Raw genomic sequence first — 16405 nt, forward strand, 5'->3', positions numbered from 1 at the left:
ATTAAAAAAATGCATAAATTTTATAAATTTTGCTTAGGACTTTTTTATATATAAAAAATACTTTTTGAAAGTTTGAATATATATTTTTTTATGAAAAAAATATTCAACCGAGTTAAATAACTAGATATAAAAAAATTACTAAAAAATCAGATAAATTGTGAGGTGTTGTTATATTGTTGATACAAGCAATGTTTCTCGCTATAATTTTGTTCAATCTCTTCTCCTGCTTTCCCTGTCCTTCCATTTACTGAGAGACGTTGATGTTTGGAGGCCACAATTTTCTTTTGCTTTTTAACTTCTTGGCAGCTAATCTTTTTCCTTACCTTCTTCTTTTTGGAAACCAAACAGATAGAGGAAAGATACAAGAGAGAGGCTGCTATGGAGAAGAAAAGGATCCAGTGAGAGGGTCTTGCTCTTGCACCAACGATGATGAGCTCGGCGGCGTTGACGATGGCGCTTTTAATGTAGATAGGAGGAGTTTGTGAAAAAAACAGAGAAAGTTGTGTCCTTCGAAATCCTAATCTTTTATGATCTTTTTTTTATTACTGGTTGGGAAATTATGCATTCTTTTTTATTTGTTGTTTTTGGTTAATGGGTTTTGATTTATGGTATATATATGCATTTTTACAACATGCTGGGTTTTAGATTTAATCTAATTTCTTCATTTGTGGGATTTTAATTCTTCGGTTTGGGGGTTATTTATGTGTTATTGCATTAAATTATTGCTGATATTGCTGGCCTTTTATTTTATTTTTTTTCTTGTTAAATTAGAATTATACCGACAACTTTCTCTATGCAGTGGGTAGCTATGTTTAGTGGTGAAAACCTTTAAAATATAATTCTGATATTATTATTATAAACAAAATAATTTTGTAATATAATTATAAAGAATAGGTTAAATCCAAGAGAAATTTTATTTAATCTTTTTAGAAGATTTTGAAATAAAAAACAGAGATTTGAATAATTAAAGAAATGAAAGTTTAAAAAGTGAAAAATAAATATATTGATATGTCATTAATTTAGATTAAAGGTCCATATATTTATTCTTATAAATTTATTGATTATCAAAGTAAAAATAAATATTCTTTCAAGTCAATCAAATAAATTTTATATCCCTTAAAGTTAAAGGAAATCAATAAGATTATTAGTAAATTAATTAGACAAAGCTTTCTAATCAATTTCTTACCATCAAATGAATTTAATATTGAAAAGCAATTCTCATTTACTTAAGAGTAGTCTTAGGAGCAAAGTCCGTTAAATTTTATTCTTAGTAATGGTTCAAAAACTTGATAATTTATTCTAAGTAATTTAACGTAGCTTATCTTTCTCTAACATATTAAAATGAGAGATGTAGCAATCAAGTTAATTTTTTTGCTTCTAACTCTAGTCCCTAACAACAATTACAGATTAAAAGAAACTAGAAAACATATAAATCATCTCTCAAAACAATTTAATTATCTTAAATAGAAATCAATAGTATAATTCTAAAATAAGAAAAAAAATAAGTACTTAAACATGAAAGAATTACAATGTCAACGTTATTCCTCACAACTTGATAATAGAGATAGTGTTTATTCCTCTTGAATTGGAATTAAGAATTAGTTGCTGAGAATTAGTTGCTCATGGTCTCTGAAAATTTCAACAACAAATATGATTTCTCCTAAAATTCTTATACACAAAGAATGTCCTAGTTGTTTTTCTTTCCTCCTCTTTGTATCCCAATAGACAACCTCTTCATAATAAGTTATTAAGGCTAAAAATTAGGAGGTTAAATGTTATAAATAAAATCCATCTAATCCTATCAGATTTCTTCTTAAAATGAGACTCCCAAACTGTTAGTTTCTCATTAAATTAAGAGATAAAACTCATCTTTTATCTTGCATCAGTATTTTCATCTTGAAAACGATTATGTCTGACTCGGAGCTTTCATAAAAGTTGTAGCCCTGAATGTGTAGATGTATTTAGGCTTTTGAATCACCTTATTTCAATAGTTGAGGCTTAAGATATGTTCATTTGAATGTTAAGTGTGAAAACAGAGAATTCTCCTGTAATTAAGATTTCAACCCGATTTTTACAAGTCTATTTAGAAGTCCAAACTATAAATGATGCATGGGTCAGTGGTGGATGAAATAGGCTTTGATAAGAGGTCTTGTGTTTGTGCATTTCATGTTCTAATGGATTTCGTGCTTGGCTTATAGATGCTATTAATTCTTTCTTTGGTTATGTTGTTCTGTTGATAGAGATCTATATTGTTTTTATTTTGATATGTCATGTTTATGGTCCTTTTCTATGCAGTTTTGTTATAAAGGAGCAGCTTTGGAAAAATTCAGTCCCTCATATGGCATTAGACAAGGTGACCCTTTTTCTTGGTATATTTTATGTATTATACATGGAGAAATTTACTCATTTAATCACAAAACAAATGCATATTAGAAAATGAAATCATGTAGGGTTTGAAAAGATAGGTTTGCATTTCACCTTTTCTTTTCTTTTTTTATGATTAAATACTTTGTGGAGTCCTCTATGAAATCATATAGATTCTATTTTAGGGTGCTTAAAGAAGTTTTGTGCCTCAATTGGTCAAAAAAATTGGTGTTTTCAAAACCAAACATTTCTTCTCCAAAAACACTTATAAACAGGTATCTAATGCAATTAGAATGAAGATGGTTTTATATTGATATCTGACCTCAAAAAGATATTGTTGAGAAAATTCAAAGCAAATTGTCAACATGGAAAAATCAATAATTTTTCTGCAGCTAGAAGATTCGCTTTATCTTGTTGTTGAAGATTATGTTTAGGAATACGGTGCAAATCACATTCCCAAAAATTTTAATTTTTTTTTTGTTTAAAATACATTTTTTATATATATTTTCTAATCGTTTTTATGTGCTGATATCAAAAATAATTTTTAAAAAATAAAAAAAAAAACTTTATTTTGATGTATTTCTTAACAAAATCACTTTGAACCATCACTGATACCACAATCCCAAACAGGCTCGAAGTGGTGATGGCTAATGGAGAGATTATCTAAATGGTTCCCTGATAATTGCGTTAGGTCATTTTATTAATTTGTCTTCCATGCTTGGATAATGGTTTTGATTATATTATGTAAAACCATGGATCAAATGGTGAATTGTGATTTTATGTTTTTTTGACTTCGTGTAAAAAACATAACTATGAATCAAGAAGTTAATGCTTACATATAATAAATTATAGTAAAGATCATATATGTTAATAACAACATGTAAGATCTCATTAATATTTAACATAGTAGAAGAATGGAACAATGTTGTAATTGTTATAGTGAAAAACTATTTTTCTTAGTCTTTGTATAATAAGTTTTTTAAAAGTAAGTGTAAAGAAAAATAAACTACAAAAGAATAAAGAGAATAACAATAAAAATGGTATAAATAAGCCAAAAATAATATAGATAAGTCAAGTGTAGAGTAATAAATATTCAAAGTGTAAAAAATAAAAAATAATATTTTTTTTCAAAAAAATAATGTAAATATTAAAATTTTTAAAAAGTAAACCTACTCAGTCATTACCTCAGAATTCAATGTGGACTTTCATGGTTAATGACAAATTTCCCTTGTTAAACAAAGCTAAATAACTTTGTCTTAGGAGTAACATGATATTTTCAATGAGACATGTTTGTTATTCCAAAATTAAATAGGGGTAGATTAGCATTTTTTTTCTTTTTTTACATAGTATAATGACTTAAATATCCTTAGGAGCAGAGTTTAATCAACTTTTATGTAGGGGTATTTTTGAGTTTTTAATTTCAAAAAAAAACAATAAAATATCTAAAATACCCTTCAACACAAAAATCCTATAGTTGTTATCCATAGGCTTTATTGTCTTTTACTCCTGTTTTATTATTTGTTGTTGTTGTTATTATTATTATTATTATTATCAAGTTTGATGAAGTTTAGTTTGGTTTTTTAATAAATGCACAAAACAAAATATGAAAAGTTGCACTTGTCAATGAGTGGAAGGAACCTGCACTATTTTGACATTGTATGAGGGCTTCTCTGATGGTTAAAAACCACCTTTCACGGCGGAGTTAGAAGTGGCTCACCATGGTCTTTCCAATCAACTATCATGTGGCAGCGATGAATTGTCGATGTGGCTCCGATGAGCTTTTTTCTTTTCCTTCTCCTTTTCTCTCTCTTTTTTTTGGGAAAATACAAGAGATTCCTTTCATTTGATTTTTTTTATTTAATTTGATACTTATTTTTTTTTATTGTTATTTGTTTTGTTGTTAATGCTTATTAAAAGTTTATTTTTTATTCAATTTAATCTCTAGGCATTTTATTTCATTTAGTTGTTGTATCTAATTTGGCCCTCATTCTTTTGATTATTTTTTTTATCCCTTTCTTGATTTATTTATAATTTTTTAATTTGTCCCTCAATATTTTATTTTATTATTCAATTTTGGTTATTGTTCTTTTGATTGCAATTTTTTTTTATCCCTTTCTTGATTTATTTATGCTTTTCAATTCTGTCCTTTAAAATTTTATTTGATTTAATTTTTGTATTTAATGTTTTCCCTATTCTTTTTATTGCTATTTTTTACCATTTTCTTGAAATTTTTTTATGTTTTACAATTTTTTCTCTTAGTTATTATTTAAAATCTTTGTATTAAGTTTTGATCCTTATTCATTTGATTGCTATTATATATATATATATATATATATATATATATATATATATATTATTTTCAAATTAATTCCTAATTATTCATTTCATTTAGTTTTTTATACCAGATTTGATCCTTATATCTCGTATAGTGGGTGAGTCAAGTTAACTCAGGTTGAATCAGGTTTTTTCTTTTGATTTATTTTTTTAAAAAAGATTTTTTTTCTAATTTTCTAATTTGGCATTAGGTTATTGGTCTTTGGCTTTGTATTTTCTTATGCTTTCCTTTAATTAAGGTTAAACCAGGGTCATGAGTTGGTTAAGTTAATAAGACTTAACTCGATTTTTTTAATGTTTTTTTAATAATTTAACTTAGGTCTTTTTTTCTTATTTTTTTTTAAATCAGTTTGTTGTCTCAATCTTATATCGCATGTCGTGGATTAATCGAGGTAACCCAAACTGACTAAAGATTTTTTCCTAGACATTTCTTTCCTTGAAGTTGAATTTTTTTTTTTCATTTTCATCTTTTAGGATTTGGTTGTTGGCCATTGAACTTTGCGATTCTTTCTTCTTCTTCTTTTTTGTGAGGTTATCATAGGTTATGAGTTAGTCAAGTTAACACGGTTTTTTTTTTTTTAATTGATTTAGATTTTTGTCTTTTTTTCTAGGTCTTTTTAAGAAAAATTAGTTTTTTTTATCCTGATCTTATATCGTAGTCATGAGTAGTCAAGTTAACTCATTTTTTTTATGTTTTGTTTTACGTTTTTTATTTTTGAATTTTTTTTTTTTCAGTTTTATTCTTTAATGTTAGGTTATTGGACTTTGAACTTCATGATTTTTTTTTACTTTTTTTTTTTTTTAACGTTAGCCTATTCTAGATTGCAAGTTAATCAAGTTAACCTGGTGGGCTTGCTTCTTTTTTTTTCAATGTTTTTTTATTGATTCAACTTCGATCTTTTTTAAAAGTTATTTTTTTATCTCGATCTCATATCATGGGGGATGGATTGATCAAGTTAACCAGAGTTGTATCGGGTTATCATTCATTGTCTGAATTGTTGGGTTCCCATATATCATACATGTAGTGGAAATTATGAAACAAAATTATTCGGGAGTCCCTACGATCTCGTTAGATATATATAGAGTTGTTTAGAGATTAATTACTTGAATATCTGATCTTTTTTAGCTTTAAATAATTCCTTAAAGTCCGGGTTGTCGCAAATCACAAGTCATCCAATTTTCCAGCCTCCAACGGTAATCCACACAAACCACCTATACAAAATCTCTTAAATCCTTATTTAAGAGAGAGAGATAGAGAGAGAGATTGGTATACTTAAAGTACTCTAATATTGTGTATACGTAGTTTTTCTGTCTTACAAACAACCACTTCTCACTCTAATAAATAAGAGGCATAACTTACTATTTATAGAGAAATCTGAAAAAACCTTATAAATTAGCAAAATATCAATTTGCCCTATAAATAATATCCATATATTAATTCAGGATAATTTAATAAATTAACTCAATCAAGTCTTTATTTGATTTTTCCAGGTCTAGAAATATAATCCACGTATTAATTATAATCTAATTCTTAATTTTTAAAATATATTTTAATCAAGTCATACTTAATTAAATTATCACAGTTTAATTTCTGACTAATGGTTCTGAATGTGTGTGACCCATTGGGTTTTTAACATGTTAGCCTAAATATAAATTATAATTCTAATTAAAATAGAATTAAAGAATTTAATTTATTATTAATTCAATAATTAATTAATTTATATTTGAAGATCAGGTGTATCATCTAGGAACGTGTCATGATTCCCCAAATATTAGAAAAGTTATTAGTGGTTTAACTTAACCTTTCAGTGACCGGTTTCTCACTGTAATTAATATTTCATCAATAATATTCTAATTTAACATTAAAGCATGAAGTATGTTTGCCATGTTAAATCATGTTTGCTTTCTATATAATAGTCATTGATCGCTTGAATAAGATTTGAAACCTTTTTCAAATTTCATTCCATCTCGGTCAAGGATTTCTCAGTCGATACTATTTGAGAATAAATGAAATATTTTTCATAATTCATCTAGAGTGATGAATCATCTCTTAATCACTCAAGTACCTTAATATTGCTCATGCTACACCAAATACGTGTTCTTTTGTACCTCAATTAAGATAATATGTAATAAAATCAAAACATAACATTTTCTATATAAGATAACCTAGTAATCTCAAATTCAAGAATCACTTACACAACTGTCACACATGAACCTTTTCATAGACATAAGTAATCTCTTAATATGGAATTCTTATATGGGTTAGTCTAATGTACATGTCTTATGACAAACATCTACATATTAGTTTTAGGTATCTCTTATACCTTAGCTTATAGGAACAACTGCTTCCTTTTATAAAGAAAAAAAATATATAGCATGTATCGGTCTTTATGACTTATGAATGTCTAGTTTTTAAGAGAGTATCTACTAAAAAATATTTTAGAAACAATATTTTGGTGCATTAGAAATCCCACAATTATAACAACTTTATAATTTTATTTGCAAAATATTTTTGTCCTATAGACTTATCTGTACTCTGATTCATTAATTTAATATTATATAAATATTAAAGATATATTAAACTTTTATTAATAATAAATATTTATTTATATTAATATAATAACATCACCTAGCTACATATTATATTAAACTAACATTAAAATTATTTTTACATTAGAAAATATAACCTGGCCCGCGGCCACCCATCTAGTAAACCGCCTATAATGGCCTCATTCCCCTGTTCCAAGCAGAGCAGTACCTGAAACTCATTTGTAGCTGTAGCTAGAGCTCTTCGTCCTCCTGGAGATTTCCAAGAAAAGTAAGAAAAAAGAAGTTAGAAGATGAAGAGCACCAGGCACTCATCTGTTCGATTTTTTTTTTTTGTTGGAGTGGTTATCTTCATTACGTTTGCCATTATTTCTGTAGAGGCGAGAAAGCATCACAACAACAGACATAAACCTCATAAGCACCTCAAAGACAAGGGTAGCAATGGCCATAAAGCTCCAGACCCAGCTACAAATATTCCTGGCCCTGCTCCAGCCCCTCTTCCTCATTACGGTTCTTACCCTGCTAATTCCACCATTTTTGACGTTTTGTCATTCGGAGCCAAGGGTGATGGAGTTTCAGATGATTCCAAGGTACGTGATAGCCAAAGGAACTGTTGAAAGAACATGCTCGTATTGGCACAAATTTCTCCGTTTCCTGTCATTATTAGCAGAAGCACTTATCAGGCGGATTTTTTTTTTACAAATTTTATGAGCAGAAGCACTTATCTTCATATTTCTCATTCCTTGATTTTGATTTTTTCCACATTTTCTTTGGATTTAGCAACAAATGGAGCAAGTAATTGCTAGCTAAATTTTCATTTTTGTAATTACTGGAAACTGATCAACGGTGAGCTAAACAGGCACTTTTAGCAGCATGGAAAGCAGCCTGCCAGGTATCTGGGGCTACAGTGGAAATCCCAGCAGAATTCAAGTTCCTCATCAAGCCCATAATTCTCCAAGGTCCATGCATGCCTCACATTGTACTGGAGGTTTGCTCCCTTCTTTTTAGCTTATCTGATTGACTCTTCTCTCAAGTAGCAGATATGAATATAGAAATCTAGATGTCATGAGGTGTATTCCCTGCAATCTATTTTTAAATGGAAAATGTCTGTCTTGTTTTAGTATTAGTACAATTCTTTACAGTTCAGTGCTCTACACATAAAGCTGATGTAATGCAAGTGGAATTCCAACAGATAGATGGCATTCTCTTATCTCCCCCGCGAGTTGGTGCTTGGCCTAAATCCAGCTTGTTTCAGTGGATAAACTTCAAATGGGTTCATGACTTCACCATTCAAGGTACTGGAAAAGTTGATGGTCAAGGATCTGAATGGTGGAGTCCCTCTGAAGTCTACTACATTCAGGTTTGTCAATGTAGGGTTCTTAATTAACTCCTTCAGAACAGATAAAAGGCATAAAGAAATGAAAGCTTAACATTTGTTTTCCTTTGATGAATTTAATGCAGAAGAAATTCAAACATAATCCAGATATGAAACCAACTGTAAGATCATTTATTCTTCCAATGTGTTCCTTTCACCTTATGATCATAAATTTGAATTAATTCCATCAAGTTATTATAACATAATCAAGTTCCTGATCATCTTTTTACACAGGCTTTGAGATTCTACGACAGCCATAATATCACAGTTCGCGACATCGAAATCGTGAACAGCCCTCAATGCCATCTCAAATTTGACAGCTCTAGTGGGATCAAAGTCGATAACATTACGATTAATTCACCAGAGATTAGTCCAAATACTGATGGCATTCACCTGCAGAACACAAAAGATGTAGAAATTCAGCATTCTAATATTGGATGCGGTAAGAACCTACAAGTGCATTGACCTCTAAGCTCGCCATCATTTAATATTCTTCCATGAAACTTGTGTGCTAGCAAGCTTGCTAATCATAGTGAGTTTTGTTAATCATAGCCGACCTAACACTAGGCCATGCTCCATATTATAATCTTCTGGTGTAGTTTTTAGTTGGCGATCAGTTGGTGCATTGCACGATGGAATTGCAGAGAAAAGTAACACCTTTTGACCTTTTGTGTGTAGCAAAAAGGAAATACTAAAAACCTTTTTAAACGGATTAACTTCCCTAAATTAACCAGCTTTAGTGACAGGCATGCGTTATAAAAAGGTCCAACATCTATCAATCTATAATTTTCAACTACTATGTGGATGCTAATGAGCTGTAGCCTGTAGCATAAGTGGATGACCCAGCATATATTAAGTCTGGTTTGTGAGCAGTACTGCTATGGTGATTAAAAAACTAGCCTGCACTAATTAGTGAAATCGACGCATAGCTTTGGTTATTGGGTGCTTACTCTGAGCTTTCACTTTATAACAGGTGATGATTGTGTATCCATACAAACCGGCTGCTCTAATATTCATGTCCATCACATTAACTGCGGCCCTGGACATGGTATAAGGTAGAGTCATCAATCACTGTAATGAAGAAAACGATGACATTTTCTGAGAAATCCATGGAATACCAACCAAACGGAGTAGTAATACTTAAGTTCTGATAAATAAATTTGCACGAGTTCATGGTTAGAACATTTACTGCTGTGATTACTTAGAATTATTTTTGGATTTTTTCATAACTGCAGTGTAGGAGGGCTCGGAAAGGATAAAAGTGTTGCGTGTGTCTCGGATATTGTTGTAGAGAAAATCTCGTTACAAAATACTCTTTCTGGAGTTAGAATAAAGACATGGCAGGTACGTAGCTAATTAATTTTAAAGCACAACTATATATTAGCAAAAAAAGAAGAAGAGGGAAAGTTATTCAGAATTTTTTTAGTTTTATAGCTAGCGTTCCATTGCTATTTTATCTGTTCTTGAGACATCAGGCAAAAGCAAATACACTTTTTTTTAAAGATAATTAAGATAAAACAAATAAATACAAATCTGTATTTTTTGAAAGATGTTTGCGTATATATATCTGCAGGGAGGTATTGGATCGGTAAAGAATGTGACATTTTCCAATATTGAAGTATCAGATGTGAAGTATCCTGTTATAATTGATCAGTTCTACTGTGACAAGAAGACATGCAAGAACCAGACAGAAGCTGTGGCAATATCTGGTGTTAAATATGACAGCATAAAAGGGAGTTACACAGTGCAACCGATTCATCTAGCATGTAGCAATGACGCGCCATGCACCGGTGTTGATCTAATTGATATTCAGTTGAAGCCCAGCTCAAGTGGTTATGGAGGTTTTCGACAGGCTCTGTGTTGGAACTCTTATGGGAAATCACAAGCACCCCTAGTCCCTTCAAGCATCGACTATTGCTTGAGAACCGAAAGCGGGTCTGTTAAGGGAACTGCAAGGTCTCGTCATGAACATATTTGTTAGCCATGAGTGTTTATAACAGCGTGTATTAGCTTCTTCTTCTTCTTCTTCTTTTTCTCCTCTCTTTTCTGTTCAGTCAAAGCTTCAGCCTTCCCTCCTGATTTATGACTGGGTTTTGCCCCTCTCTAACTCTTCAATCAGATTTTAAAACTATAATAATAATTATTTTTATTTTATATTAAATTAAATCAACCAAGTTTATCCTTCTGACACATGATTTAAGTCTTACTCTCGAGTTGACTTTGAGTCGAATTTTAAAATTATGATAATAATTACTTTTATCCTTATGCTAACCCGAATCAATAGTCAACCTCACTCATGGTGTAGACTTTGCCCTGAATTAACCATCGAATTGAGTTTTTAAAAATATGATAATAACAATTTTTATTTTTATGTTAACTCGGATCAACTCGACCCGTGACCTGAGCCTCGACAGTGACCTAGTTTTTGTTCTAAAATGACCCCTAAGTTGGGATTTTCAAAATTATGATAATAATTTTTTTTCCTTACATGTCTTAGTTGAACAATTTTAGAATTTAAGATTTTTTACAATGATATTTTTAGGAATAAAAAATAATAAGTATTGTTTCTAAAAAAATGTTTTCCTTGTACATCTTATTTTGAAAATATAAAAATTTACTTGAAAATTATTTTAAAAACAAATTTATTTTTATATATTTATCTTTTCCACCAAAAACATTTTTATCTCTATTGTCTTCCTCTTCATCTCTTTTCTTGTAGAAACAATAACTAAACACTATTTTAAGTTTTTTTTTCGTTACAATTTATTTTTTGAACTATTTTTTAAATCAAATTAATAATTTTTTTAAATTTTTTTTATGATTTTGATGTAAAAATATTTAAATGTGTTTTTAATAAAAAAAATACTTTTAAAAATTATATTACATTAAATATAAAAAATACAGTATATTGCAGCACGAGACACAAACAAACCTGTAATGTTGACATAAAAATAAAGAAAATAGAGAATATCTTGGCAATGGACCGTGCCCGATCCCTTAAACCATTTAAAAAATTATCCTTCAAACTCACGTCAAAATATGCCGGACCCCATACCCATTTATTTAATACCCAGCCCATGACCGCTTAAGAAAAAAAATATTACCCATAACTAATGTTCGTTTTAGTCCCTGTTACTTTCTTGGAAAATAGTCTGGTCCTTGTATTTGATTCCTTACAAAAAAGTCATCCATTAAAATATTTTTATCCTCGTAATCTCTTACCAAAATATTATCAGTCCTTTTGTTACTTTTTTCTTCAATTAGGTCCTTAAATGCAACCTTAGCAGGTGATTAATAAATAAAAATAGGTATGAAATACGATGAATATTCACTTTGTTTACTTATACCCATTTTTATTATTCATCATATACGATTAATATATGTGTTTTTACCTTTAAATACCATGATCTAGAGGGAGCAAGAAGGGGAAAAAAATAGTTGAGATAGCTTAAATTAATGATAAAAAATAATTTATGATCATCAGAAACTATGGTGTCGGCTACAAGGCTATGGTCACACTCTCTGTTGTCGTGTTTCTACGGTTCTCATTAATGGCTGAACACATGCATAATCAATCTAGAGAGAGAGAAAAAAATCTTGACGATTCTTATGGGGATATTATTCTTCACTCGCGTGTCGTAGAGCAGCAAAAAAGGGAACTGCAAGGTCTCGTCATGAACGTATTTGTTAGCCATGAGTGTTTATAACAGCGTGTATTAGCTTCTTCTTCCTCTTCTTCTTCTCCTCTGTTTTCTGTTCAGTCAAAACTTCCCTTCTGCAAGTTTTTATTTTGGGAAGGTGATGATTTTCTGCTGTTTTTTGGGAATTAAGTTTAAGGGTTTTTTATATTTAATAATAATTAGCTAGCAATCACCCGCATTCCTCTTGGAGTGTTCTAATTTTTTTGGCAAACCAGATCATGCATATGTTATAAAGCTCCATAATAAAAATGGTGAAAAATACAGAGGAAAGCTGCATCAACATCCTAGGAAAGCAAAGCATAACAGAGGAAACCCAAGACAGAGAGGTTTGAGTAACAGACCAGCAAAGAGTGTTATCTCTCAGCTTATAAAAAGTAAGGAAAATACATAAGATTTGTTGTGTCAGGAAGCCTTGGATTGTAGTTTCGTAGCAAAAGAGACAGAGACAGAGACAGAGACATCAAAGATAAAAGAAATAAAAACAATGGAGACAAAAAGAAAAAAGAGAGACAAAATAGAATTACGTGAACAAAATAAAATAATTGTTTTTATATGTTGTTTAATTATGATGTACAATATATAAAAAATTATTTCACTATATTATTGTTAAATTTTTATGCACACAGTTACTTTAGTTTATATATTGAATATTAAAATTATATTATAATAATCTTAGTTATAAAATCAGAATTGATTTGATTGGCTTGAATTTAACCTAGTTTAAGAAAAAAATTAAGGAATGATTGACTTAACCTAACTCAGTCAAAAATTCAAGTTAATTCAGAATAAAACATGAGTCAAAAAACCCGTTAACTGTTTTGAAAAAACTTTTTGCCAAGAAAAAGGTTACTTTGATTATTTTTAAATTTTGTTGGAGCAGCCGAATTGAGCCTCTCAACATGTGACTTGAGCTTTTTCATGGGTCAACTTTCAAGTCAAGTTTTAAAACTATAATAATAATTATTTTTATCCATACGTTAACTTTTATGTCAATCCATCCTGACCCATGACCTGGGCTTTGCCTTAATCGACCCATAAGTCAAGTTTTAAAATTATAATAACAACAACTTTTATGTTTATATTGACCCAAGTTGACCTTTATAATCTGTGACCTAGGCCTTGTCTCGGATTAACCCTTAAATATTATAATAATAATTTTTATTTTACGTTGAATCGAGTCAACCAAGTTTACCCTTTCGACACGTGTCCCAAGCTTTGCCCTTGGGCCGACCTTGAGTCAAGTTTTTTAACTATGGTAATATCACGCTAGTCCTTAAGGTGACCGAGTCAATAGTCAACCTCACTCGTGGCAAGGGTCTTGCCTCAAATTAATTCTCGAAACGAGTTTTAAAATTATAATAATAACAACTTTTATTCTTATGTTGACTCAGATAAACTTGATTCGTGACTAGGGCCTTGACTAGTGACCTAGGCTTTGTTCTAGAACAACCCCCGAGTTGAGATTTAAAATTATGATAATAATCATTTTTTCCTTATATGTCTTAGTTGAACAATTTTAAGATTTAGAGTTTTTTACAATGATATTTTAGAAATAAAAAACAATAAGTATTACCTCTAGAGTAATGTTTTTTTAGACTTCATGTTTTGAAAGTACATAAATTCATTTTAAAATTGTTTCAAAAACAAATTTATTTTTATGTCGCTATCTCTTAAACCAAAAACATTTCTGTCTCTATTGTTTTCCTCCCTTTTATTTCAAAGCAGTAATTAAATGCCACTTTTAGTTTTATTTTTTTGTTTTACTATTTATTTTTTTTTAAATGTTTTTCAAATTAAATTAATATTTTTTTAGGTTTTTTTTAGATGTAAAAATAAAAAAATAAAAATTATTTTAATATATTTTTAATTAAAAAATACTTTTAAAAATTACACCACATCAAAATATAAAAAATGCATTATATAACGACACCACACTCAAACAAAGCTGTAGTGTTGACATAAAAATTAAAAAATGAATGAAAATAGAGAATATCACGGCAATGGACGGTGCCCGATCCTTCAAACCATTAAAAAATTATCCTTTAAACTCACGTCCAAAATATGCCGGACCCCATTCCCACTTATACCCAGCCCATAACCGCTTAAGAAAAAACAAATTACCCATAACTAATGTTCGTTTTAGTCCCTATTACTCTTTTAGAAAAATAGTCTGGTCCTTGTATTTTATTCCTTACAAATAAGTCCTCCATTAAAACAATTTTATCCTCGTAATCTCTTACCAAAATATTGTCAGTCCTTTTGTTACTTTTTTCTTCAATTAGGTCCTTAAATGCAACCTTAGCAGGTGCTTAATAAATAAAAACAGGTATGAAATACGATGAATATTCACTTTGTTTACTTATACCCATTCTTATTATTCATCATATACGATTAATATATATGTTTTAACCTTTAAATACCATGATCTAGAGGGAGAAAGAAGGGGAAAAAAATATTTGAGATAGCTTAAATTTATGATAAAAAATAATTTATGATGATCAGAAACTATGGTGTCGGCTACAAGGCTATGGTCGTGTTTCTGCGGTTCTCATTGATGGCTGAAACACATGATAATCATTCTAGAGAAAGAAAAAAAATCTTGACAATTCCTATGGGATATTATTTATTTATTAATTAATATAGATATTTAAATTAACTTATGTATAACTCAACTAATTTTATTTGTATGGTAGCACTGAAGAAAAAAAATTGCATATCACATCCTTAAAAATTAGTTATTTAAAATTAATTTTTTAAAATTAATTTATATGGTTTAAAATGTTGATATTAAAAATAAATTTTAAAAAATAAAAAATATTATTTAAATATATATATTTTTAATTTTTTTTATAAAAACACGATCCAGAATTAAAAAATATATAGCAAAAAGTGAAAAGTTTCTTGCGTGCTGATAAGTTTCTTGCCCGCTTATAAGCCGTTTGTTCATTTGTCCATCTTTCACATCAACTTTCCTGCTTTTTGTTTTCTAGTTTTCTGGGTCCTTTCTTTCAAAAGCCGTAGATCTTCAAAGACGCATCTCGCTGTCCTTATACTTCCTAGATATTTTCTTTCTTTTCCACTTGAAAAAAAAAAAAAAACCTGGTGGAGACGGAAAATATCGCTTAGATATTTAAGACGTACCCTTTTATCATACATACATATATATATATATATATATATATATATATATATATATATATATATTCCCTCCAATAAAATACTAGATATTATCATGAATGCATCTGTAAGGAATTCGGTGTTGAATCTAATATTTCTTGGATCCATCAAAGAGGACAAAATGGAGTGCATCTTAAATTTCTACAGTGAGGATTAAATTTATGCCGTTGGTTTGATAACGTTGCAAATTTACCAAATTGGATACTGCCCCCAAAAGCATTTGCTTGATTATCTTTAACCCTTCAAAAATTATGTTCTAAGAATTTAACCCCTTTTTTTAAAAAAAAATAATATTTCGGATCTTGCCTTAAATAAACTCAAACATAATTAGCAAATCTCCTTTAACTTTTAGAAAAGGAAAAGGCTAATATGGCTCACTTTAGGGCACTGTTTAGCGGCTGCTGTTTATAGTTATTAGTGGATAATGCTATATTAAGCCCCCCGTTCAAAATTTATTTTTTATTTAATTATTTTTAGATATATTTAGATAATTTTGATATGCTTATATTAAAAATAAAAAATATTATTTTAATATATTTATAAACAAAAAATTATTTTAAAAAATAATCATTATCATATTATTAAACATCTCAAATTATATTTTTATGAATTTATTAGCACTGTATTTATTATAAAGTGATTAGATGAAATGTTTGGAATTCAAAAATAAATTGTTTAAATATAACCAAATTTAATTATCATTTAAATACCTATGAACATCTAGACTTAGCATAAGGATTTATAATTCATTAAATAAAAATATTTTTCATATGAGATATTTGAGAACATGAAACGGTAAATCATGAAAATCGGAGTGTAAACAAGGGACAATCAAGGATTAAAAAAGAAAAAATGAAATATCAAAAAGCCACCGGCGGTCACGGACCCCACGCTTCCCTCCCCATAT

The 16405-nt window shown here is 29.3% G+C and overlaps 1 protein-coding gene across 1 annotated transcript; it reads left to right on the top strand.

The window, feature by feature from the left end:
• Window positions 1-7474: 7474 nt before the first annotated feature.
• LOC118045423 (polygalacturonase At1g48100) lies at window positions 7475-10653 on the top strand. Its single transcript, XM_035054047.2, has 8 exons — window positions 7475-7835; window positions 8105-8233; window positions 8438-8605; window positions 8707-8742; window positions 8855-9062; window positions 9594-9675; window positions 9856-9964; window positions 10194-10653. Exons 1-8 carry the CDS (start codon window positions 7539-7541, stop codon window positions 10599-10601), a joined length of 1437 nt encoding a protein of 478 aa, XP_034909938.1. The 5' UTR covers window positions 7475-7538; the 3' UTR covers window positions 10602-10653.
• The last annotated feature ends 5752 nt before the right edge of the window (window positions 10654-16405 follow it).

Source organism: Populus alba, chromosome 10 (assembly GCF_005239225.2).
Source record: "Populus alba chromosome 10, ASM523922v2, whole genome shotgun sequence".
Classification (NCBI taxonomy): domain Eukaryota; kingdom Viridiplantae; phylum Streptophyta; class Magnoliopsida; order Malpighiales; family Salicaceae; genus Populus; species Populus alba.